Source organism: Protopterus annectens, chromosome 7.part1 (genome assembly GCF_019279795.1).
Source record: "Protopterus annectens isolate FY-2018-M chromosome 7.part1, PAN1.0, whole genome shotgun sequence".
Taxonomy (NCBI): Eukaryota; Metazoa; Chordata; order Ceratodontiformes; family Protopteridae; genus Protopterus; species Protopterus annectens.
The window spans coordinates 419,208,149-419,229,916 of record NC_056740.1 but is presented as its reverse complement, the minus strand read 5'-3'; the positions used below and the strand labels follow the sequence as shown (position 1 = coordinate 419,229,916).

Below are 21,768 nucleotides of genomic sequence, written 5' to 3'. Positions count from 1 at the left end.
CAACTAGAAAACCTTTTCCATTTGCCAATATATAATTTTCTAGCAGGAGACTTTCTTGCCTCCATTAGTATCTGCTGCATGCATGCCCACAGCAAACTGGTGCCTAAATGGAATTAAGACCCCAGCATACAGCTGTCAACTGAAGATGATTAATGTCGGGCTGCATCAAACACCTCTGCTCTTGTGCAAGTAGACCTGGAGTGCGAGAAAGCATGTGATAATTGCTCCTGGCAATTTCCAAAAGGGAGAACCATGGTTGCCTGGGCAGAACAGAATCACCACCATGAACTTACGAGTTCCTTCTGAATCTTTAGAAGTACCCTGTCATTAGTGGAAAGGCATACAGGAACATTCCTGTCCAAAGAAAAGACATCTGTCTTCCCTGCCTTCTTGAACAGAGTCCAGTAACAGAATTTTGCAAATAATTGTTCCAACAGGAGGTAAAGAGGTCTACTTGAGGAGCTCCCACAGACAGATCAAATATCGGAAGACCCTCCTAATTTAGTTTTCTTTCGTGATGGCCTGCCTGGTCCTGCCCAGCTTGCTGTTACACAATTTTGCTCTATCGAAACGTTGGATGTCTACAGAGCGAGACTATGCTATGACGCTACATCCCAATCTAACATGGCTAGTCTGCAAAGGGGCCATACCTTGGTTTTCCCCTTGCTTGTTGATATACCCCACATAACCGTGTTTTTTCTGAAGAGGTCCCGGGCACTAAAGATAATTCAGAGAGTAGGGTTCCCTAATCAGGCAAGCATCTCCTTGATATTTATGTGCTTGTGCCTGTACTTGGCATCAGACCCCCTCTGCACTTTTATCCCTCCAGAAACTGCTTTCCAAGTAAAGGCCAAAGTGTCTGTGGTGACAGACTGCTTTGGTGCAAGGAGATAGAAGGGAAGACCTAGATTTAAGGACATTTGTTGTCTCCACCAAAAGATTTATTTTCCTGACAAACCTCAGCATTGAGATTTGAAAAGGTAAAGGGTGCTGATGCCAGGACCAAAGAGACTTCAGATACCAATGTACACTTCTCATGTGAAGTCTTGTCAGGGGCATCAGGAGAAAGTACAGTTGTGTACCTACCATAAAAGTAGATGTTAGAGTGTATTCACTGTTGCAGTCATTACACTTGGGTTATCCTGCTGGCAGGCTACCCGCAATCAGCCTGAATTCCAAAGTCTTGGCCCGGCGTCGGTTGCTGTCGCCTCTTCCCTAACGTCAGTGCACCAGGGGTATAAAAGATGCAGCTGACGCCATTTTCTTCAGTTTTTCTTGCCCCAGATGTCAGGTGCCCCCAAAAGGGTAGGCTAAATAAATTAGCAAATAAAAAATCATGCACTAACATAAACATTACCTTCTTCTACAAGCAAATACACCACATAGGTTGTATAGAATAGAGAAGTATAGATAAGTCCCAGCAATGATAGGGGGATGGTGGGAGGGTAACCTGGACTGCAACAGTGAATACACTCTAACATCTACATTTATGGTAGGTACACAACTGTACTATGTTCATCGTGTTTCACTGTTGCAGTCATTACACTTGGGTTGAATCCCAAAGCTGAGGTTGGGCGACTGGGTCTAAATAGGATGAGGAGTGGCTATGAGGCCCTGCAGAACTGCAGTGGCAAAGCCTGCTCTGGATTTAGAGTAAATAGGTAAGTGATAGTGCTTGGTAAAAGTGTGCACTGAACTCCAAGTTACAGCCTCCAAAATTTCCTTGGTTGGTACTCCTCTGAGAAAGGCTGCTGATGTGGCTGCTGCCCTGGTAGAATGTGGCCTAATATTCTTAGGCACTGATTTGCCATGCTGTGCACAGCAGAAACAAATGCAGTGTCCTATCCATTTTGAAATAGTCTGCTTTGAAATAGCCTTTCATTGTGATCCTGCAGTGTATGCCACAAAAAGTTGCTCAGTTTTTCCTGAAAGCTTTTGTTTTGTCCAAGTAGAAGCATAGCGGTCAGTGTATGTCCAAAGAGTGCAGAAGTCTCTCCCCTTTATTCTGGGGATTTGGATAAAATGTTGGTAAAAGAATGGTTTGGTTAAGAGCCACGCTGGATACTACCTTTGGCATAAAAGTTGGGTTTGTCCCGAGAGAAACCCTGTCTGGATGAAAAATGATAAAAGGTTTCACTGCCATTAATGCTTGTAACTATGAGACTATTCTTGCTGAAGTTATTGCTAGGAGCAGAGCAGTTTTCCATAAGAATTTTATCTCAGCTGTATTGGCTGGCTCAAAAGGAGGCAGTGTGAGCTTTTCCAAGACAAAGTTGAGGTCCCATGTTGGTATAGGTGCTCTCCTTGGAGGTCTTATGTTTTTTGCCCCTCTGAAGTACTGTCTTAGTAGTGGATGAGAGAAAATAGGAGGTTCCGTATTGTAATGAGCTGAAATGGCAGAGGCATGGATCTTTATTGATGAGAAGGATAGGCCTTTGTCCAGCATCTCAGTTAGGTATTGCAAAATCTGAGGAATATTAGGAACAAGCGGTTCAAGTCCTTGTGCCTGGTTCCAAGCACAGAATCTCTTCTATTTTTCTGCATAAGATTTCCTGGTGCTGGGCCTTCTGGGTTCCAAAATGACATCCATAACTGCTTTAGAGAGAGATGTGTTCCGAGTGGCTATATTATTCGCCATGCAGCCAGATTTAAGGTTCCGAGTTGGCTGTGCAGGATCGGATTGTTTTGTTGGGTCAGCAGATGAGGAATTTGAGGTAAAGTCCAGGCTGGCCCTTGAGACAAGGTCTTTATGATTGGGTAACAGTGCTGGCGTGGCCAGTCTGGGGCAATCATTTTTGGCTTCTCTTGTCTGACTTTTAGGAGTACGTTGGGGAGTAGAGGCAGTGGTGGATAGGCATAAACCGTTAGGGCTTTTCCAGCTGAATGATAGAGCATCCACCTTCCATGCTTGCGAGTGATAAGTCCTTGTGCAGAATCTCTGTAGTTGGCAGTTGTAAGGGGAGGCAAACACATCTATGTCTGGCATCCACATTTCTTTATCATGCTGAAGACTTGTGGATCTAGTTTCCACTCGTGAGGGTCCATGAGGTTTCTGCTTAGTTCGTCTGCCAGAGTATTTTTCTTTCCTGGCAGGAATTGTGCGTGCAGATGTACTTGATAGGCCAGTGCTGTGTTCCACAAAGTCATGGCTTTCCTGCAGAGGGGGTAGGAATGCGTGCCCCCTTGCTTGTTTATGCACCACATGACTGTAGTATTGTCCGTCTTTAGTAATAGTTGTCCTGGCTGTCAGGGCATTCTGTACAGCTAGCATCTCTTTTTGATTGATATGAAGATGCATTTGGTCTGTGGGCCACGTGCCCTGTATACATTTTCCCGCCATGTGTGCTCGCCAGGCATAATCCGAAGCATCTGTTGTTAGTGTCTACCTGGCTGTGGGTAAAGTGAAGGGCAGTCCCTTGTTGCGGTGACAGGCCAGTGCCCACCACAAACTCTTGTTGCAGGCAGGGAATGAGTAATTATTGTTTCTAGGCTGTGGCAATGTTGAGTCCAAACACTTTTTAGATACCATTGTAGCTTCCTCATATGCAATCTTGCATATGGAATTAGCAAGATGCAGGATGCCATGAAGCCCAAAGCCTGCAGAATTTTTTTTGCAGGTAGCTGGGTCTTTGTTGACATCATTTGAAAGTAATGAGTCAGTTGCCTTTGTCTGGCGTGAGATAAGCTATCTGGGCAGTTGTATTTAAGCTTGCATCCAGGAATATTATCTCTTGAGAGGGTACTAGTTTTGATTTATTTTCATTAATTGTGTACCCTAGGCAAGTTAGTACTCTGTTTACAAATGCCAGATGCTTTAGTAGAATGTCCTTTCTGTCTGCTTGAATAAGGCAGTCGTCCAAGTAGAGATATATTTGAATTCCTTTTTGTCTGCAAAATGCAATTACTGGTGCCAGGCATTTTATGAAGACCCTGGGTGTAGTAGATAAGTCAAAGGGCAGTGCACAGAATTAGTAATGCATTGAGCCAGCTACGAATCGGAGGTATCTTCTGCAAGACTGTCTGATTGGGACATGCAGGTATGCCTCTTTGAGGTCCAAAGTAACTAGCCAAGCCTTTTTGCCCAGCATGGGTAGAAGTTGCTGCAGTGTCAACATTTTGAATTTTGGAATGTCCAGGAAAATATTTAGAGTAGACAGGTCCAGTATTGGTCTCCAAGCTTTGTCCTTTCTGGGTACCAAGAAAAGTCTTGAGTAAAATCCTTGTCCGTGCTCTTGCTGTGGTACTTTTTGAATAGCCCTCATGTCCATGAGAGCAGAAATTTGTTTTTGTGCCTCTGCCCATTGATTGTGTGGCAGGTCTGGCATACCTTTTGGCCCTGGTAGGGTGTGAAAGTGGAACCTGTAACCCTGGGAAACAATATTCAGTACCCATTTGTCTTGGGTAATTCTGTGCCAATTTTGTGAGAAAAGTGCTAGTTTTCCCTACTAAGGGTGCCGCCAAAAGTTAAGTGTTTGGCACTGGTAGAGGGAAGTCATTGGGACTGTTTCCTATAAGGCTGTGATTTGTCTTCTCCGCTTTTGGGGGCTGAAGCACCCCATTGCTTAGGTCTGTATGTGCCTTGTGGCTGAGATCTGCCTCTTGGGCATCTGTATCTGCATCTTTGTGGCCTGTCTGACACTGGAAAGGACCAATTTTTTGAAGGCCAGCTTCTGCTAAATCAGGGTGGATGAACCTGTAAGAAATCCTTTACTGTCTGCATTGATTTTGCTTTATCCTCCATTTTCTTTAACACCTCTTCTGCCTTAACACCAAACAAAGTATCATGCTGTAGTGGAGCATCCAACAATTTTGCTTTAACATGATCAGGTAAACTTTGTTCTTTTAACCAAGCATGCCTTCGAATGACAGAACCTGTAACTGCGGCTCTGCAAGAAGCCTCTAATGAATCAAAACCACATTGCAAAGTATGCTTTCCCACTTGTTCAGCTGCATGCAATAAATCCTGAATTTCCTTATTTTCAGGACATTCTGAGCTTGTAAGCATTTTCTGTTTGAGCAAAGACATTCGGTTGTTGTGTCTTTCGGCTTTTTCATTAGGGGTCGCCACAGCGGAACTCCGGTCCGCTAATGATTGGCAGTAGATTTTTACGTGCCGAGTTGCCGGCCCTGACGCACAACCTTCAACGAAGGTAATGTTGATATTTAAGCATGTGAAACTGGCAGTTCAAAGCCCTTACAGCTAAAGTAGCAGAGGTGTAAACTCCTCCCCCCCCTCCCCCCCTCCCCCCCATCTGTCCAGTGCTCTAGAATCCCTGTCAGAGGGAACAGGATTTTTTGCAGTGGAAGCCATGACCCCTTTGGGACCCTGAGAAATTGTTTCTGGGTCAGCAGCAGGGTTTTTATAAAGAAATGTATGTGAATCTGGGACCCTGTAGTACCTATCTGGCTTAACTGGTGCAGGGGATAATGAATCAGGAGACAAACTGGATTCAGAAAAAACATCAACAATATCTAGTACAGGGGGAATAGCAAGGGGCCTGTGCTAAGGCAGTAAAATAAAATCTCTGAGCCTTTTCTTGGACTCTGAATAATCCTGGCTCTCCCAATGGAAATGCTCCCTCATGGTGTGCGGGGTTTCCCCAAAAAGAGTAATCCTCAGGAGGAGAGGCTGAAGGGATGGATTCTTCAGTGTCAGAATCCTCATAGGGAAAAAGAGAATATCCCTGTTCTGAAGAGGAATCCCAGGAAATAGAAACCTGGTCAGAGGAATCATAGTCAGTATCTTGCCTAGGCCTTTTATCAGGAGGGGGATGGGAACCCCCTGATCAGAGTAATTAGGTCCTCGGCCATTTTAAGCATTTGTTTCTTTGACATGGATGACTGTCCAGGTGAATGCTGTACTTGTTTCTTTGTCTTTATACGTGTTTTAGACTTTGCCTTGGCTGCTGAAGTAGTCTTGATAGTAAGCAGGGTAATCACCCTTGACATCCACATCCCACCCCCACCCCCCATTAGGGAAACCACAGTAAAAAAATGTCTCCAAAGCCAACTTCACGCTTCTTAAGACAGAAGTGGTAAAATTCACGACACCCATGCTGATGGACAATAGAGGTATGACTGCTGAATCCTACACAAATGCACTTTATAAGCACTTACATGAATGCATGGATCGTGCAATCCCTAACAGAACCAAGATGCTATCCTCAAAAAAAAGGAAGCCAATCTGGTGGTCCCCTGCCATAAACAAACTCTATAACATAAGAAAGAAAATGTTGCAAAAAAGAGTAAAATCCCATGATTGGAGAAACTCCCTGGTCAGCTTCAGTAAGAAGCTGAGATACCTCATAAAATCCTCCAAAGCTAGTTATGAAAACAAAATCGCCACGGACTCTAAAGACGACCACAAAGCATTCTATAGCTATGTCAAGAATCTCAATGGCAACACTCAGATCTGCTCTGAGTTACAGCACAATGGCACTAAATATACAGAACCAACGGATATTGCCAACATCCTGGCAGATAGGTTCAGTGCTAACTTTACCCCTCTGTCATCCCCTAAAGGGCCCATCTCTATACCAGAAGAATGCAAAGTTCCTGTAATCACGGCTGCACATGTAAAAAACACTATCCAAAGCCAAGAACACAGCATCCATGGGACCTGACGACATACCAGGCTGTGTTCTACATGAACTACAGAACGAACTGGCACCCCACCTAAGTACCATGTTCAATCATAGCCTCACCTCAGGCTATGTGCCCACAGAATGGCGCACAGCGACAGTTATCCCACTCCACAAAGGGGGAGCCACCACAGACCCCGGAAACTACCGCCCCATTAGCCTAACGAGCCTGGTCTGCAAGGCTATGGACCGTATCATCATGGAACTTATAAACAATGACATTGGCAATCTCCAAACTCAGGACCCCACCCAGTTCGGGTTTGTAAAAGGCAGATCATGTCTTCTAAACCTGATAGACTTCTTTGAAGCAGTCACCAAAGCCGTAGATGAGGGTAAGGTGGTTCACACAGCCTATCTAGATCTCGCCAAGGCTTTTGACACCATCCCCCACTCTGAAATTATAGATAAACTCACTAAATTAGGTATAAATCCCTATGTCACAAGATGGGTTGCCAACTGGCTCACTGACAGAACCCACACTGTGAAAGTAGCAGACTCCAAATCCAGCTTCAGACCAGTGACAAGTGGAGTACCAAAGGGTTCAGTCCTGGGTCCTCTCCTGTTTGGTATCTACTTCTCTGAAGTACAGGCCAACACAGAAGGTCTTTGGCTAACAAAGTTCGCAGATGACTGCAAACTAGGAGCCATAATCAAAACTCCAAAAGATGTGGACATCCTACAAAAGGGCCTTGCTGAGACAGATGCCTGGTGTCAAAGCCATGGCCTCAGGCTCAATACCAAAAAGTGCATTGTCATTCCTTTTGGTAAAAACTCAGTACCCATGAACTACCACATAGGTGGTAGTCTACTTAACACCGAAAGTGTGATAAGAGACCTTGGGACACAGGTGGACAGTAGTCTCTCCTTTGATAATTACATCACCACAGTAGTCAGGAAATCCTTCTATGTGGCATACCTCATCACAAAAGGTTTCTCATCCAGGAAAAAAAAGAGGTCATTGTTCCCCTCTACTCTTCACTCATTAGACCCATTATAGAGTACAATGCCCCTTTTGGTATGTACCTCACAAAACATCTACAACAACTGGAAAGGCCACAGAAATACCTCACAAAGAGGATTACCGGCCTCAAAGAGATGCCCTATGCAGACAGTCTCAAAAAACTGCAGCTTTACTCCGTTGCATATCGCCTACTCAGAGGCGATCTCTGCCTAACACACAAAGCTATGTCAAACCCAGAGCTTTTAGACATGCTCCACTTAAAGAAATCCCAATCCCTACGAGCTACACGCTCTAGGGACCTAAACCTACTCACCTCAATAAACAGAACATGCTGGAGGGATAGATTCCTGTCCCAGAGACTTCTCATACTCTGGAACAAACTACCTATCTATATCAAACAAAGCTCCTCATTAGCACTCCAAGAAAAATCTTGATGATTGGATGGGAGATGGGAAATTCACCCCGGGGATCACTTCTGTGGCTCTGCTCGACAGTGGCACAGGAAAATAATTTTCTTGGGTGGCAAAAGCCAGGGTACCTTTGGCTAGGCTTATATAGGCCCTAGGGCCAAAAGCCTAGTACCTACCTATGAACCTATGAGCTGTGTAGGTCTGAAAACACCCTCAGAAGCCGATGCCTGCTCAGCGGCTCCGGACCCATCTGAGGGAATAGTTTCCGTAGGCCCAATACCCTGAGTTTCCAGAGGCCTTGTTGTCTCCACGTGGGAGTCGGAGGCGGCCTGTGGCTCTGAGGTAGCGGGTGTCAGGGGCTGCGAAAGCGCCTCACTGAGAACCGGTGACTGGCCTAGAAGAGGCTTAGTCGTCTGTTTTGGACCTCGGGTGCCTGTCCTTTTCTTTGTCCTTGCGCTTTTTATGAATTCCGGTCGTCGGTTGTTCCGACGGCATTATATAGTTAAACCTTCAGCCAAAGTAATGTAAAGCAAAATCGAACAGACGCTTAATAGTGCGTTGGTTGAATCTAGCGCAAAACCGACAACTAGCAACGTCGGGGTCGCGGCCTAGGCAAGGAATACAGTAAGAATGAAAATCCTTATGAGGTATTTGCTTCCCACAAGAAATACAATTGTTAACTTTTACTGACATCGGTCTAGAGCAAGAAAAAGTAAAAAGTTTCCCCAACGGGGTACTTCGCTTTATTGAAGATTTCGGATCTGAAATTCAATTTAGAAAATCTCAGTTGTCGGCTGACCGACACTTGCGAGCTGCTTTTGCTTCGGGCACCGCGTGGCAAGAAAGACTGAAGAAAATGGCGTCTGCAGCATCTTTTATACCCCTGGCGCACTGACATCAGGGAAGAGGCAACAGCAACCGATGTCGGACCAAGACTTTGGAATTCAGACAGACTGCGGGTAGCCTGCCAGCGGGATAACCCAAGTGTAATGACTGCAACAGTGAAACACAATGAACATTTACAGATGCCATGAGACCCAAAATTCTGAGATACCCCCTTGCAGCCATGAGACCCAAAATTCTGAGATACTCCCTTGCAGTAACTGATGTCCGAGTGGAAAACCTTAGAAACGGATCTAACTATGAATGTTCTCTTAGAATTCAAGCTTGTATAAGAGATCTCTCAGCAAAGATGCTCGAGTGACAGGGACAGCGCGCGAGCGAGTGACAGGGACAGCGCGCGAGCGAGTGACAGGGACAGCGCGCGAGCGAGTGACAGGGACAGCGCGCGACAGGGACAGCGCGCGACAGGGACAGCGCGCGACAGGGACAGCGCGCGACAGGGACAGCGCGCGACAGGGACAGCGCGCGACAGGGACAGCGCGCGACAGGGACAGCGCGCGACAGGGACAGCGCGCGACAGGGACAGCGAGCGACAGGGAGAGTGAGCGACAGGGAGAGTGAGCGAGTAAGCGAAGGAGAGCGAGCGAGTGAGCAACAGGGACAACAAACGAGCGAGTGAACGACAGGGACAGCAAGGGACAGGGACAGCGAGCGAGCGACAAGGACAGCGAGCGAGTGAGCGACAGGGACATATGTCAGAACAAACTAACATAAGAGTCTGACAATTCAAAATTCTGAAAATCAAAGTTAAAAGTACACATTTTTACTATCCTAGTCAGATAGAGTAGGCTTGGAGTTGAGTGCTTAGCAACAGTGGGATCAACTAAGGCTAGGTTTGGGAACAGTGTATAAAAATAAGACTGACAAACTTTATATATCCCATGTGCCTGTTTAGAGAAAGTGTTAATGCCTGCAATTTTCCTGAAGCAGACAGAACATGAGAAATGGGTGTAGGTTCTGGAAAATTGATTCGTAATGACTCGATATTTGACAGACTGGGAAACCTTAATGTTGTCCCACTGAAAACACTAACACAGGAATAGTCTCAGAGAAAAAGAACCCCCCAGAGGGGGAATCATGAACTGAGATCGCCTCTGAGCCGAATAAGAAACCTGAGGAGAAAATCCTGAAATTGTCCCTGCATCTTCCTGTTAGATTCAGAATCCTGATACTCTTCAAAAGAAGAATCAATAGCCTGAATTAAATCCTTAGCTAGACCCAGTAAACTATTATACAAAAAAAAAAATTTGAGAAGACATGCTCGGTTTTCGGTTTCTTTTTGAAAGGAAAAATGGGGCCAAAAGTGTTACTAATGACAGCAGCATCTTCTCCAGGGCTGGACACAGCATTCTAACATGACAGGGAAACCTTCCCTGTTCCATCTCTCTCCCAGGGCCAACAACAGTGGTTCTCCCTTTCCCACTGAGTGGACTCCCCAACAGCCGCAGAGGTTCAATAGGTTTATAGGAGGTTACTAGGCTAGTGGTCCTAAAGCCTTAACACGCCTAGCCATGTTAATCCCAAGTAGTAACCCCCCCCCCATTTGTTCTTTTTGAGTAGTTTGCATAGCGAATTTATGAACAGTGGGTCTGTGATCAACACTGGCTACCCCTGTCCATGAGGGACATGGATGCCACCTCAAAGGCGAACTTGCGGTCTCTCATCCAATTATCTAGGCTGCATTTGAATAGGTTCAGTGAGGAGCTCTGCTGTGCATGAATAGGAAGTCTATTCCAGAGAAGTGGCAGTCTCTGGGAGACGTACCTGTTTCTCCAGCATGTTCTGTTAATGTCACAAGCTAGGTTGAGAACCCTAAAGCAAGTGAATCTTGTGCCATTTGACTTGCGAATGTGCAGCATTTCCATTAGGGCAGGGTTGGAGATTGCCCTATAGACCAGGCAACAAGTCACCTCTCAGCAGCCTATATGATACAGACTGAAGTGACAAACTTTCAGCCTATCCATGTAGGTCATGGTTTGGTGTCCCTGTATTTTCTTAGTAAGAAACCTCTGAGGTCCCTTCAACTGCTGCAGGTGTCTGGTGAGATGCACGCAAAAAGGTGCACTGTATATTAATGGTCTGAAGAGGGTCGAGCACAATCCCTTGACTTGGATGATATGCCCTTGATTATGACATGTGCTATGTGGAAGGCTTTCCTTACCACTGTGGAAACTTGGTGTTCAAATGTCAGATTGCCATCAACCCCTGTTCCCAGGTCTCACACCACTGGGTTGGAACTCAGAAGGTGCGGTCAATATTGTAATTTTTATAGGAAATTCCATTTTGCCAAAAGGAATAATAATGCATTTTTTGCATTTAGTTTTAGTTTTAGACCATGGCTTTGGCACCAATCATTTGTTTGTGTTAGCCCTTCTTGTAATAGCTGACATCGTTTTTTTTTGGGGGGGGGCTCAATGATTGCTCCCAGTTTGCAATCAGTAAAACATTGCGAGCCAAAGGCCACATCTACTTTGGCCTGTACATCTGAGAAACAGACGCCAAATAATAAGGAGCCTGGCACAAACCCCTGTAATACTCCACTGGTGATGGGTCTACTGGTGGAGGTGCACTCACCAATTTTGATACTGTGTGTTATTTAGACAATTGGCTACCCACCTAATAACATAAGGGTTAACTCCTACTTGGGAGAGTTTCTCAAAAATACCAGAGTGGGGGATTATGTCAAAAGCCTTGGTAAGTTCAAGATATGCTGTGTGCACAGTCCTACCTTCGTCCATGGCTTTAGTGACATTCTCAAACAAACAAATCTAGTAGGTTTAATAAGCATGATCTATCCTTAAAGCCAAACTGGGTTGGGGCTAGTGTTTGGAGGTCGCCTATGTCCTTGTTGATGAGGCTAATGATAATTTTATCCATAAGCAGATGAAGCTGGCTAGACTTACGGCTTTGTAGTTCCCAGGGTCAGTTGATGGCCCTCCTTTGTGCAGGGAGATTACTGTTGCTGTTCTCCATTCAGCAGGAACACAGCCAGTTCTCAAATTATGATTAGAGAGAATGCAAAGTGGGTCAGCTAGGTCTTAGTAAACAACCTGGGATATTATCTGGTCCCACTGAGGCCATGTTTTTGGCCTCTGAGCGCAGAAATTACCCGTCTCTAGAGATACTAGGCAGAGGGCTGGTGTCAGGCATGCTTTGGGATATGGTAGGTGAGGATAGGTGAAGTATGAGCTGAATTTGTCAGCTAGCAGGGTGGCAATACCTTCCAGTGTAGTATGAGTGATCCCATCTACAACTAGTTCAGCACATAGCCAGGCATTCCATTTTAGACTCTGGACGTAGTTAGAATGCCTTATGATTATCCTTAACTAGGGAGAGGACGTGGCTAACTCCTGGTCCACAGTGGCTGTGGATACTACACCAGAGGGATCCAGAGTAAAAGATATGTGGGTCCGAGAAACAACAAATGGGCACAACACAGTCAACCACATGTGGTTGAGGCAAACTGCTAGCCTGCTCTGGTGGAAAGTGTGTTTGCTTAATTTTTCTTTTTGTGAGTGGGGTTCAATTTGATACTGCTGTAAAAGTACTTACCTCATCTACTGACAGTTTCAGGAAATCTGAGCACTACTACAGAAATTAAAGGACAGGTCTACTGAAATGCTAGGGCATGGCAAAATTTGGAGCATTATGCTGACACAGGGACCCAAAAGCCAAACAGGCTCTTTATAATGTGCCTAAGAAAGTCAAGCAAACCATATGAAAGGTATTTCAGACGTCAGATTTGGAGGTAGCTGAAGAATCTAACCACCTCTGGGCTTCAACAGCAGAGATGCTGCCAAAAGGATAGAGCACCACGTTCAGTTCAGTCTAGGACTACAGTAAACTAAATAGTCACAGAGCACATAAGGCTCTCGTGGACAGTACACAAATGACAGTATCTTTTCCAGAGTTATTACGGTAACTGCACTCACACAAGCCTGGGAACCTGTTAAAAATGAAATGACCCCCCCCCCCCTTAATACTCTCATACTGTGAAATAACTAAACTGAAAGAGAGAAAATTGTATATAAACTTTTATTGTCCTTAAAAATAACAATGGGAAATTAGAAATTCCAAGTTCAGAAGCCTCATGGGATCTCTCCTGGACTGGGGAAAGTAGTGCTGCTAAGCTTTTTCCTGACAAAACGGTGGCATAGCTTGCCCCTCGGACATCTACTGCTTAGTGACAATATGAAACAAAGGACTGCACTCTAGACGGGGCTATACTCAGGCACAAGAAAGTACAGTTGTGTACACTTACCATAAATGTAGATGTTAGAGTGTATTCACTGTTGCAGTCATTACATTTGGGTAATCTGCTGGCAGGTTGCTCTCAGTCGGCCTAAATAACAAAGTCTTGGGTCCTGCATCGATTGCGGTCTCCTCTTCCATGACGTCAGGGGTATAAAACATGCAGCCAATGCCATTTTAATCAGTTTTTCTTGCCCCAGATGTCAGGTGCCCCCCCCCCCCCCCCAAATGAGGAGCAAAAATATATATACATATATATGCATGTATTTAGAACACAAAAAAATTACCTCCAACTAAAAGCAAATACACCACAAAGGCTTTTGAGCATAGTGAAGGAAAGAAGAGGTATAACAGTAGAGAAGAAAGGGGACTGGCGGGTGGGTAACCCAGACTGCAACAGTGAATACACTCAAACATCTACATTTATGGTAAGTGTACACAACTGTACTATGTTCTTCGTGTTTCACTGCTGCAGTCCTTACATTTGTGTAGAATCCCAAAGCTATGGAAGGGAGGATGGAATTAAGCAGCAGCTATAAGGCCCTGCAGGACAGCAGTGGCAAAGCCTGCCCTGGATTTAGAAAAGAGAGGTAAATGGTAATGTTTTGTGAATGTATGAACTGAGCTCCAAGTAGCAGCTTCTAGAATGTCTCTGGTAGGAACCCCTCTGAGAAAGGCTGCAGAAGTAGAAGCAGCCCTGGTGGAATGGGATTGATCCCCTTGGGGACAGGTTTACCATGTTGCATGTAGCAGAAACGAATACAATGGCTTATCCATTTTAAATAGTCTGTTTTGATATAGCCTTCCCCTCTGTTCCTGCAGCAAATGCCACCAGTAGTTGCTCAGACTTTTGTAGAGATTTTGTCCTGTTTAAGTAGAATCTTAGTTGTCTGTGTACATCCAATGAATGCAGAATCCACTCCCCCTTGTTCTGCGGATTTGAGAAAAAAGTTGGCAGGTGAATGGTTTGGTTAAGAGCCACACTGGATACCACCTTAGGCATAAAAGAAGGATTGGTCCTGAGGGCCACCCTATCCAGGTAAAAGATAATGAAAGGCTCCACTGCCATGAGAGCCTGTAGTTCTGAAATCCTTCTAGCTGAAGTGACTGCTAAAAGAAAGGCAGTCTTCCAATAAAGAAATTTTATGTCTGCAGTAGCAGCTGGTTCAAAAGGAGGTAGGGTGAGTTTTTCCAGCACAAAATTGAGGTCCTATACAGGAGTCGGTGCTCTCCTGAGAGGTCTTAAATTGTAAAAGATAATGAAAGGCTCCACTGCCATGAGAGCCTGTAGCTATGAAATCCTTCTAGCTGAAGTGACTGCTAAAAGAAAGGCGGTCTTCCAAAAAATAAATTTTATGTCTGCAGTAGCAGCTGGTTCAAAAGGAGGTAGTGCGAGTTTTCCCCGCACAAAATTGAGGTCCCATGCAGGAGTCGGTGCTCTCCTGAGAGGTCTTAAATTTTTGGCCCCTCTGATGTACTATTTTAGCAGGGGATGAGAACAGAGAGGAGGCTCTGTGTTGTAATGAGCCGAGATGGCAGAGGCATGGATTTTTATAGAAGAGAAAGTTAGGCCCTTGTAAAGCATCTCAGTTAAGTATTGCAAAATCTGAGGAATATTGGGCATTGCTGTGTTTATTCCTTGTGCTTCCATTTATCAGCATAAGATTTTCTAGTACTAGGCCTTCTAGCCTCCAAAATGACATCCATCACAGGTTTACTGAGAGATGTGACTGGTGAAATTAGCCGATTAGCCAATGCTGCAAGATTCAGAGTTTGGAGCAGAGTGTGCAGAATTTGATAGTTCTGTTGAGATAATAGAGGAGGTGTCTGAGGCAAGTACCACTGAGGAAGGTGCGTCACATTCCTTAGAAGCGGGTACCAGTGTTGGCGAGGCCAGTCCGGAGCAATCAGTATCATTTTTGTTTTTTCCTGTCTGACATTTAGTAAAATCTTGAAGAGCAGAAGCAGAGGGGGAAAGGCATAGACTGCTAGGTTTTTCCAGCTGAAGGATACAGCATCCACTTTCCAAGCTTTTTTGCTATGAGTTCTTGTGCAGAATTTGCCCAACTGGTAGTTTTGGGGAGAGGCAAATAGATCTATGTGTCTGGGCTCCCCCATTTTCGTGTCAACATGCTGAAGATTTGTGGATCCAGTTTCCATTCATGCGGGTCCATAAGATTTCTGCTTAGGTCATCTGCCAGAGTATTTTGCTTTCCTGGCAGGAATTGAGCTTAAAGATGTATTCGGTAAGTCAAGGCTGTGTTCCACAAGGCCATGGTTAGTCTGCAAAGGGGGTAGGAGTGGGTACCCCCCTGTTTGTTTATGTACCACATATCTGTGGTGTTGTCCGTCTTTATCGGTAGTTGTCCTGGATGAAGGAAGTCCTTGAAGGTTGTCAGAGCATTCTGTACAGCTAGCATTTGATTGATATGTAGGTGCATTTGATTTGGGCTCCATTCGCCCTGAATGCATCTCCCTGCCAGATGGGCCCCCAAAACATAGTCTGATGTGTCTGTAGTCAGGGTTTGGGTGGCAGGGGGAAGAATGAATGACAGTCCCTTTTTTTGTTGACATGCCTCTGCCCACCAAAGAAACTCCTGTTGCAGGCAAGGAATGAGAGGAATCATTGTTTCCAGGCTGTGACAATGTTGACTCCATAAGCTTTTTAGGTACCACTGAAGTTTCCTCATATGCAGTCTTGCATATGGAATTAGTAGAATGCAGAATGCCATGAACCCCAAAGCCTGCAAAATTTGTTTTGCAGATAACTGGGTTTTTGTTGCCATTTGTTTGAAATATGTTGTCAATTGAATTTGTTTGTCTGGCATGAGGTAAGCCATCTGGGCAGTTGTATCCAAGCTTGCACCTCGGAATTTAATTATTTGAGAGGGTACCAGTTGAGATTTCCTTTCGTTTATGGTGTACCCTAGGCATGTTAGAAGCCTTTTTACAAACGCCAGATGTTGAAGAAGAGTGTCCTCGTCCTCTGCCTGAATTAGACAATTTTCCAGATATGGATAAATTTGAATGTTTCTTTGTCTGGAAAATGCAATTACTGGTGCCAGGCACTTTGGCTTATCTACTGCGCCCAGTGTCTTCACAAAGGGCAGTTCAGAGAACTGGTAATGCAAATAGCCTGCTTTGAAGCGTAGGTATCTTCTGCAAGATTCCCTGATTGGGATATGCAGGTAAGCCTCTTTTAAGTCTAGTTACCAACCAGGCATTCTTGCCTAGCATAGGCAGTAGCTGTTGTAAAGTCAGCATCTTGAATTTTGGAATGTCCAGGAAAGTATTTAGAATGGATAAGTCCAGAATTGGATGCCACGATTTGTCTTTTCTGGGTACCAGGAAAAGTCTTGAATAAAAACCTTGTCCTTTTTCCTTTTCTGGTACTGGTTGAAAAGCCCCCATATCCATGAGGGATACGACTTGTTTCTGGGCCTCTGCCCACTGATTTGGGGGCAGATCTGGCCATCCATTTGGAATTGGCAACGTGTGGAAATGAAATCTGTACCCCTGGGATACTATATTTAAGACCACTTGTCCTGGCTAATTAGATGCCAATTTTGAGCATGAAGTGCTAGTTTCCCCCCCAAAGGGGCTGTCAAAAGATAAGTGCTTGGAAATGGCAGAGGAAAGTCATTGAGACTGTTTACCGTAGGGTGGTGCTTTGCTACTTCCTGATTTGGTGGTGGAGGCACCCCTTTGTTTTAACTTGTAAGATCCTTGTGACTGAAACCTGGAGCCTTTGGAGTGTCTGGATTTGACCTGAGCGGCTCTGTTGTGCACTGGAAAGGACCAATTCTTAGTAGGCTAGTGCCTACTGAATCTGGGTGGCTGCACTTGCAAGAAATCTTTTACAGTTTGCATAGATTTAGCTTCGTCTTCCATCTTTTTTAAAACCTCTTCTGCCTTATTACCAAACAGACTGTCCTGCTGTAAAAGGAGCATCCAACAAGTTAGCTTTAACATGATCAGGCAGATTTTGCTCCTTGAGCCAAGCATGCCTTCTTATCACAGATCCTGTTATGGCAGCCCTGCAAGAGGCCTCCAAGGAATCAATACCACATTGCAAAGTATGCTTTCCAACTTGTTCAGCTGAATGCAATAAATCCTGTAACTCTATTTTCCACACAATCAGGAATCAACATCATTTTCTATTTCAGTAAGCCCATAACATGCTGTTGATATTTAAGCATATGAAATTGGCAATTTAAAGCCCCGACTGCCAGGGTTGCAGACGTATAAACCTTCTTACCCCATCTATCCAGCGCCCTGGAGTCTCTATCAGAAGGGGTAGGATTTTTGGCTGTAGAAGCCTCAACACCCTTGGGACACTGAGAAATAGTTTCAAGGTCAGCAGTAGGATTTTTGAATAGAAATTTGTGGGAGTCAGGAACCCTGTAATATCGGTCTGGCTTACTAGGAGCCGGAGGCAGAGAATCAGGAGCCATGCTGGATTCTGAGAAAACATCATCAACAATGTCTAAAACAGGAGGTATAGCCAAAGGCCTATGCTGAGGAAGAAGAAGAAAATCCCGAAGCCTCTTTTTGGATTCTGAAAAGTCCTGACTCACCCAATGAAAATGTTCCCTTAAGGTATGCAAAGTCTCTCCAAAAGAAAAATCCTCATGAGGAGAAGCAGAAGGGATGGATTCCTCTGCATCAGAGTCCTCATAAGGTTGAATAGAAAATTCCTGATCAGAACAGGAATCAGAAGAAATAGAAACTTGATCTGAAGATTCATAATCAGTGCCTTGCCTAGGCCTCTAAGCAAGGGGGGGGGGTTGGGAACCCCTGATCAAGGTAATTAAATCCTCAGCCATTTTGATCATTTGTTTTTTTAGGCATAGGGGCCTGAGCACATGGCTCATGCGTCGTTTTTTTTAGACATAGAATTAGGTTTTGGCCTTGTTTTTGATGATGGCATCGGTTTAATATACAAATGTTTAGGCTTGAAAACTCCCTCAGAAGCCGGTGCCTGCTCAGCGGCTCCGGACCCATCCAAGGGAGAGACATCCGCGGGTTCAATACTTGAAGAATTTGGCGGCATTCCGGACTCCGAATGGGTCTCGGTAGAGGCCTGCAACTCAAAAGTAGTGGGTATCAGGGGCTGCGAAAGCGCCTCACTGAGTACCAGTGAACCAGCGACTGGCTTAGGAGAAGCTTTGTTGTCTGTTTTGGACCTAGACGGTCTGTCTCTGTCTTTTTCTTTGCATTTTTTTGTGAATTTCGGTAGTCAGATTGCTAACCGACGATATTTCAGGATAGTTAAATCTTGTACCAAAATACTTAGAAGCAAAAATATACAGACGCTTAATAGTGCGTTGGTTAAATTTAGCACAAAACCAACAGCAAGGCACGTTGTGATCAGGGCCAAGGCAAGGAATACAGTACAGATGAAAATCCTTATGAGGTATTTGCTTCCCACAAGTAATACAATTATTAACTTTTATTGACATCGGTTTTCCCAACGGGGTACTTAGCTTTAGTTTGAAGGCTTCGATTCTGAAACTCGAAAACGAAAATTTCAGTAGTCGGCTGACCGGCACTTGCAAACTGCTTCTGCTTCGGGCACTGTGTGGCAAGAAAGACGGATTAAAATGACATCGGCTGCATGTTTTATACCCCTGATGATCCGACATCATGGAAGAGGAGACAGCAACCGACGCAGGACCAAAGACAGTTATTCAGGCCAACTGTGGGCAACCTGCCAGCAGATTACCCAAATGTAATGACTGCAACAGTGAAACATGAAGAACATCTGATTTGTGAAAATAAAAAATACTAACCTGACCGCAATGTATGTAAAACCAAACTCCGCATCAATACAGTATGTGTTAATGACCTGGTTTATGTAAAACTACATTAAAATTTATTCCTGAAAATTAACTTTCTTACAATATAATTTATTTAAACTTGACTACAGTGCTGTACAACACTGATGTACTGAAAGCAACTGAGTAAGTTGCATGTTAAAACTGCCATGTTGCAAGCGCTCAGGAGGAATGGTAGCTGCAATGTCCGGAAATACACTTCAGAAAAGTGAGATAAAATGTAAAAAAAAAAAAAAAAAAAAAAAAAAAAAAAAATCATTTAGGATCTGCAGTCTCACTCTTCACAAATGAAATGCAACAATTTCATCAAGTACTAAATTATTTTATAATGTAACCAGTCAACAGCTATCTGTCACTTAAGAGTTCACTAGGAGTCCAAAATTTAAAAGTAAAATTAGTATTAGTGAAGAAATTGTGTTACTTTTACCTCTTCCATCTCATCATCTTGATGTTCAGAGCCAGAAGATTCCATATCCTGATCAGTACCCACGTCAGCATGTTCTTCCTCTTCAGTACCATCATCTTCAACGTTGTCATCATCATCATCATCTTGATCAGACTCCAAAACCTCTCCCTCTGGCTCTTCCACTTCAACATCATTCTCATCTACAGCTCCTACAGTAAGCCCAGCAGACTGGAAAGCCACACTACTAGCTATATTAGGGCACTGTACAGCTGAGAATAGAAAATCAGTTTGAAAAACATGGTTTCAAAACAAAGCACTAGCCCATTTACAGAAACTTTTACATTTTTTTTTACTTTGCAATGCTTCCCAAACTGCCTGGTTCCACAACACGTGGAAAGTAAAGAGCTCAACCACTGTCTGGCTAAGCCACATCATCTGTCCCCTGAGAAGTGAAGTCATAGTACCCCCCTCATCCAATCTGAAATTATTTCACTTTATTCCATTAGGGCTAGTTCACGGGTGCTGAAAAAATACTGAAGGCTGAGGGATGCATCCTAAAAGCACATGCTCAGATAAAAGGGGCATTTTAATAATTAAAATCTGTACTATAATCACAACAATTTTATAGGTTCATAGGTTCATACTAGGCTATCTGCCCTAGGGCATTTATAAGCCTAGCCAGAATGTGCTTGGCTTTCGCCACCCATTTTAAATAAATTTTGCTATGCCCTTTTTTGAGGTTAGTATACTGTGCCTCTGTCTAGCAGCGACACTAAGTGATACCCGGGGTAAACCTACGATCTCCCATCCACTCATCAAGATTCCTCTTGAAGAGAGTCAATGAGGGACTCTGCCTAACCTGGACTGGGATTTTATTCCAGAGTGAAGGGAGCCTCTGGGTTACGAATCTGTCCCTCCAGCATGTCCTATTTATTTCAGTGCTGAGGTTCAAGTCTCTGGAGCGTGTAGCTCGAAAGGATTTGGATTTCCTGAGGTGCAGCATGTCCATTAATTCCGGGTTGGACATGGCTTTATACGTCAGGCACAGATCGCCTCTGAACAGGCGGTATGCCACTGAGTAGAGCTGGAGTTTCTTTAACCGGGAAGCATATGGCATCTGTTTGAGCCCTTTGATCCTCTTGGTGAGGTACTTTTGGGGTCTTTCCAGTTGCTGCAGGTGTCTGGTAAGGTACATCCCAAAAGGGGCATTGTACTCAATTATGGGCCTGATGAGGGATGAGTAAAGAGGCACGATGACCTCCCCTGATCTAGATGCGAATCCCTTCATGATTAGGTGGGCTATATAAAATGTTTTTCTAACCACTTTGGCCACGTGGTTGTCAAATGAGAGATTGCTATCAACTTGGGTCCCCAGGTCCCTAATTACTTCTTCTGCACTTATTGGATTACCACCTATGTGGTAATTTGTGGGCACTTTGTTTTTGCCAAAGGGGATGACTATACACTTTTTGGCATTTAGCTTGAGGCCATGGCTCTGGCACCAGTTGTTTGTTTCTATGAGGCCCTTTTGGAGGATGCTTGTGTCGGCTGGAGAGTTGATTATGGCGCCCAGTTTGCAGTCATCTGCGAACTTGGTCAGCCACAGTCCTTCCGTGTTGGCCTGTACCTCCGAGAAATATATACTGAACAAGAGAGGTCCCAGGACTGAGCCTTGTGGGACGCCACTTGTAACTGGTTTGGAGTCCGACATGGCTCCAGCAATTCTAACCATGTGGGTTCTGTCCTTGAGCCAGTTTGCAACCCATCTAGTGACATAGGGGTTTATATTTAAACTGGTGAGCTTATCTATAATGCCCGAGTGGGGTATTGTATCAAAGGCTTTTGCGAGGTCCAGGTAGGCTGTGTGGACCACCTTCCCCTCGTCAATGGCCTTGGTGACTGTTTCAAAGAAATCAACCAGGTTTAAGAGGCAGGATCTGCCCTTAAAGCCGAACTGGGTAGGATCCAGTGTCTGTAGGTCCCCAATATCTTTATTTATGAGATCCATGACGATCATTTCCATAGCTTTGCAGACCAAGCTAGTCAGGCTTATGGGGCGATAGTTTCCAGGATCCGTTGAGGCACCACCTTTGTGGAGAGGGACCACAGTTGCTGTACGCCACTCTTTGGGTACATATCCTGTAGTAAGGCTGAGACTGAACAGTAGTTTTATGTTTGGGTTTAGCTCTTCTTGGAGTTCATGTAGGACGCAGCCCGGGTCACCGTCTGGTCCCATTAATGCTGTGTTTTTTTGCTTTGGAGAGGGCGGCTCTTACCTGAGTATCCGAGATGTCAGGGGGGCAGCACTCTGCTGGGATAGATATTTGCCCTTTTGGTGGGGACTGGGGGGAGAAGTTTG

At 44.7% G+C, this 21,768-nt stretch overlaps 1 protein-coding gene across 1 annotated transcript in view; it reads right to left on the bottom strand.

Annotated features, from left to right (window-relative positions):
• GNL3 (G protein nucleolar 3) overlaps positions 1-21,768 on the bottom strand; it is a 408,410-nt gene that overhangs the window by 64,150 nt on the left and 322,492 nt on the right. The window contains exon 13 of the mRNA XM_044078878.1: positions 19,431-19,678. Within this exon, the coding sequence (XP_043934813.1) occupies positions 19,431-19,678 (248 nt within the window). The remainder of the gene's footprint in view (positions 1-19,430; positions 19,679-21,768) is intronic.